The 4,787-nt window shown below is 34.9% G+C and overlaps 1 protein-coding gene across 1 annotated transcript; it reads right to left on the bottom strand.

Annotated features, from left to right (window-relative positions):
- Positions 1–2,544: 2,544 nt before the first annotated feature.
- On the bottom strand, positions 2,545–3,468 carry LOC101988775 (olfactory receptor 5AC1-like). The gene has a single exon (XM_005345260.3). The coding sequence runs from the start codon at positions 3,463–3,465 to the stop codon at positions 2,545–2,547; it is 921 nt and encodes a 306-aa protein (XP_005345317.1). The 5' UTR covers positions 3,466–3,468.
- Between the last annotated feature and the right edge of the window lie 1,319 nt (positions 3,469–4,787).

Below are 4,787 nucleotides of genomic sequence, written 5' to 3'. Positions count from 1 at the left end.
ACAGAATAATCATTCCCATTCCAAAAGAGATTAAGTGCATAGCAAGAAAATGTGGACCAAAGCAAAGCCAATATCCAGTAGCACAAATACCAAATCCTGCAGCTCCATGTCCAGCCCATAAAACTGAAAGGAATCATTTCAGCTGAAAAAGGCTTGGGGGTCTCATCTCTGCAATTCTGCTGCCTGTGGCACATACAACCACTGTGCTGTGCCAACTCACCTTCATGTGTGCAGCTGTCCTCAGCAGAACTCCCATGGTTCTGTACTTCCAACTCTCTCAGGTCTCCATTGCTTTGTCTTCATAACTTCACACTGAGTGTGCTCAGAACTTCCTTACATGGATTCTGAACCTTCCACACATTGTCTGGACAGAAATGCTTGCCATATTGTCTGAGCAGAGATGCTTGCCACGACTCTCCCTCAATCTTGCAACTTTAATTCCTTCCAAAGTAGTACCATGGCCAATGCTGGCAAGTTCTGCTGGCAGCTTTACATGTAGACTTTGACCCTGGCATCACAGCTGCTTTAGCTTCTTAGCTTTGAGGAAACACTCTGCTATACAGATTCTTTATAGGATTACTACAGTACTTCTCCATTGTGAGCTTAGGGTCTCTGGTTTCAAATATATTTATATTTTCCCAAATAATCATCTTTGATGGATGGACTTTTACTCTCCTCTAAGATTCTTTCTTATTATACTAGTGTAGAGGGACCAGGTTTAAGTTTAAAGGAATCAATTCCCATATCATTTACAGGTTCTACACAGTCTATGTAGAAAACTTCAATCTTACACACATTTCTTACCGTAGTCAAATATTTATATCTTTTTTTTTACTCCTCTCTCTCTCTCTCTCTCTCTCTCTCTCTCTCTCTCTCTCTCTCTCTCTCCCCAACTCTGTGTGAAAACAGTAATAAATAACCAAAACACAACCACAATGCTGTCCTCACTTGAAATTTCCAGTATGCAACATATTTGTCCAGTACTTTCCAATTCAGTCTCATTCAGTGTTTAGAGGCACCATGAAATTTTTTGCCACAGTATATCTTCAGAGACCATTAGGTCGTCCTTACTCTCCTCTGTAACATCATTAAACAGGGTTAAAAGTGCTGTATATTTTCTCCAACTCCTGACATTCCAAAATCCCATTAGAATGGTCTATTAACTTCTGCTTGTATCAATTGAAGGTTTCTCTTGCTCAAAGTTTCAAACTATCCCATGTTTCTCTGTTAAGGACTTCCAAAGACCTAAGAACCACAAGGTCAGGACAATCACAGTAACAACATTGCCTGCTGCCAATCTTCTGTCTGAGCTGCATTATGTAAAATGTAAAGCATTAATTAGGTTTGTGGTTCCTGGAGAATACAGTCCGTGTGACTGAGGTTACACAGTGGGCACATTGTATACACACTCAGGAAAAACAAAAAGAAGTGGGGGAGGGATATAGAGACTCAATCTTGCTTGTGCTGATAAACCTCCTCCAGCAGGGCTGCACCACTGAAACTTCCATAGTATTCCCAAACAGTGACACCATTTCAAAACTAAGTGCCCAACATGAGAGTTTCTGGGGCGTTTTCACAGTCACTGTAACAGAGTGACTTTAAAAGTCTGTAAACAGTATAGTCATGTTTTCATGTATTCTACATTATGATGTTTGCAGCTGATACTGGTCAACGTGTTTCCCTCTTTTTCATATTGTTTCAAAATCCAGAGAAATTATAAACAGTCATAACAAGAATATGTCTAAATGATGCTGTTGACTTCATGTGGCTCAAGACATGAAGTACAGAGCATCTGTTCACCTTACTCCTAATGAGATGCATTGGAGATCTTAGCTAGAAAATGTACCCAGGTGTCTGATTCAAAGTCAAAGAAATAAGTGAAAACAAAAGACAGGCACAGGTAGCAAAGAGATAGATGTTTTATACAATTGAAAATTTTCTGTTTATGTTACATTAAAAATGCTCATTTTCATTTTCAATACATTAGCTTTGAGAACTTTCAATGAATATGACATAAATTTATCTCTTTTAGATTACTCTTAAATCTAAATAAATTACCACCTTCAAGTGTTTGATAGTTATTCCTTGTCACATGTTAAATAATTGCTATTTTCGTAAGCATGATAGTATAATAATGGATTATTTATAATTCATATGTAATTTCTTCTAGAATTATATAAAAGGGAAAATAGGTTTTAAACAAATCATTTCACAACCTAAGTTTGCTTTTCGATAAAAATAAATTCAAAGATAATTAATATAAATCTTAAAAACTAAGGTTTGTCAGTCTAATGAAGAAATTAATGAAGTAACTTTTCTCAGTGAGTATGAATTTCAAAACAACAAGTAACAGGGATTAGCTTTAAATTTCCTGTTAACTGTTAGGTAATCATATTACTAAGACAGCCATTCACAGTCTAAATTTTTATTTTTTAATTAACAGTACATAAAAATTCAATTATGTGCATAATACAGGATAAAATATTATGATGCATTGCAAAAAACAAGGGAAAGTAGTAGAACTATGAAATTTTCTGAAAATGATTATAATTTTATGACTTTTTTCAGAGCACCCAAAACTTCCTTGTTTCTTAAACTGTAAATAAAGGGGTTTAGCAGAGGAATCACAACTGTGTAGAACAGTGAATACATTTTATCCTGGGTTTTACCTGGTCCAGACCCAGGACTGACATACATGAAGAGGAGAGTGCCATAGAACAAAGAGACAGAGAGCAGGTGCGCACTGCAGGTGAAGAAGGCTTTCTTTCTGCCACTCTTAGACTTCATGTTCAGGACAGCAAATAGGACACGGGCATAAGAGACTACAATGGTCAAAGAGGTGCTGATTTGTATGGAAGAAGCAATAATAAAAGTCACCAATGCATTAAGAGATGGATCAGTGCAAGAGATTGTATAGAGTGGCAAGATTTCACAGTAGAAATGGTCAATTACATTGGACTTACAGAAAGTCAGTCTAAATAATAAGCCTACATTAAGTCCAGCGTTTACAAAACCAATTACATATGACATACTTATTAGCACAGTGCAGAGTCTTTTGGACATCACCACGAGATAGAGCAAAGGGTTGCATATGGCTACATAACGGTCATAGGCCATCGCTACCAGGAGGAAAATTTCACTAGTTACACTGTAACAGAAAAAATAAAATTGGGCAAAGCACTCACCTAGGGATATCATGTCATTCCTATTTAAAAATTTCATAAGCATCTTTGGAGTCACAGAGGATGAAATAAAAGCATCAGTAAAGGCTAGATTTCTAAGGAAAAGGTACATGGGAGTGTGAAGATGTGGGTCCTTCCAGATGAGAAAGATTAAGCCAAGGTTGCCCACCATGGTGATGACATAGATGAAGAAGAACACCAGGAACAGGGGGACTTGCAGCTCTGGACGATCTGTTATTCCTCTGAGGACAAACACAGTCAGGAGGGTCCTGTTTCCTTCCATCACATCCACACAGGAATCTCACTGCAAAGAAGGAAGGGACATAAAATTTGAATAAAACTGCTGAGAATGGCATCACTTTCCAGTCTCATGTGCTGCATTTGTTCCGTAATCATGAAATATGAAAGTGTAATGTTTCTGCATTTAATCCATACTGAAAACACAAAGTATTTTCTACTTTGATATAGAAAGTTTTAACATGCGGTTGTCTGAAAATTAAAAGAGTAGGCCTTGGAAACCAGTTTTTGATTTGACTTTATGCTTATTATTCTCAATTAATGTAAATGGTGTACATACATGTGACTGATAGGTTATATACATAATTTACAGGGAAAATGTATAATACATTTTATACTGAAACATCTTTAAATACTAATTGAATGTGAAAAGTCTCTTTTTCAATTCCATATAAAATGTTTTGTTGTATTTTAATGAGGCTATACAATGTAGTGTTTTACCTAACGGCATTTTCACTGAAGTGTAAAATGCCCACTGAACATACTCATTTTTTAAAAGACTCTTCCATTTTTCTTCCCCTTCTTCTAATCTCATTTTCCTCTTAAAATATGCCATTTCTATTTTAATTTCATATATAACTTTCAAATATTTTATGTAAGACTGAAAGTTATCTTTGTTATTATGTGCATTATTCTGTCATCTAAAGACATTGTCAATTAACAAGATAATGATAAAAATCTTATGTTGTTTTCTTTCACTTGTTGTTGTGCTATCTGATACATATTCATAAAAACAATTACAGATTAAATAAGACATGTGCATTATATCAATGAAATATATGAGTGAGATTACCAAACATCAATAAATAATAAAGTATAGATACAGTGGTTAGGATTGTCAATATCTGAAATCAACTTAAAAGTCAAGTTATAATTTTTGCATAGAAAACAAATGAGGGAAAATGTAATAAATTGATAATTAATGACTATATATATAATTGAGAAGGGACAGAAAATTTCAGGCTCAATTGGTACCTATAAATTTAACAATTAAAGAAGTTAGGATAGATGATGTAGAAAAACACAAAAGAGGAAAATTCTAATCAACACCATAGTACATTTATACCATGATAAAATATGCATATTCTAGACATAGAATGATCTATACCTTGACATCCCTTACTTTAGGAGTTGGGAAATAAAAAGGGAGAGCTTTAGTGACTAAGGGCTATTAATTTACTAATAGGACTAGCTAGATTATTTTGACAGATATTGATCTGTCATGTGGCTTGTCTACAAACTTAAACTTTTAGGTTTATCATAGTCACCAATTCTTTATACAATTAACTAATAACCTCATGCCCAAAT

The sequence above is a fragment of the Microtus ochrogaster genome, chromosome 2, assembly GCF_000317375.1.
Source record: "Microtus ochrogaster isolate Prairie Vole_2 chromosome 2, MicOch1.0, whole genome shotgun sequence".
In the NCBI taxonomy this organism is placed as follows: domain Eukaryota; kingdom Metazoa; phylum Chordata; class Mammalia; order Rodentia; family Cricetidae; genus Microtus; species Microtus ochrogaster.
Note: the sequence above shows the minus strand (reverse complement) of the source record. Positions and strands in the feature narration are given on the sequence as shown.

Bases quoted from the DNA above. Each gene is read 5' to 3' on its own strand.
- LOC101988775 (XM_005345260.3), bottom strand. From the start codon at position 3,465: ATGGAAGGAAACAGGACCCTCCTGACTGTGTTTGTCCTCAGAGGAATA.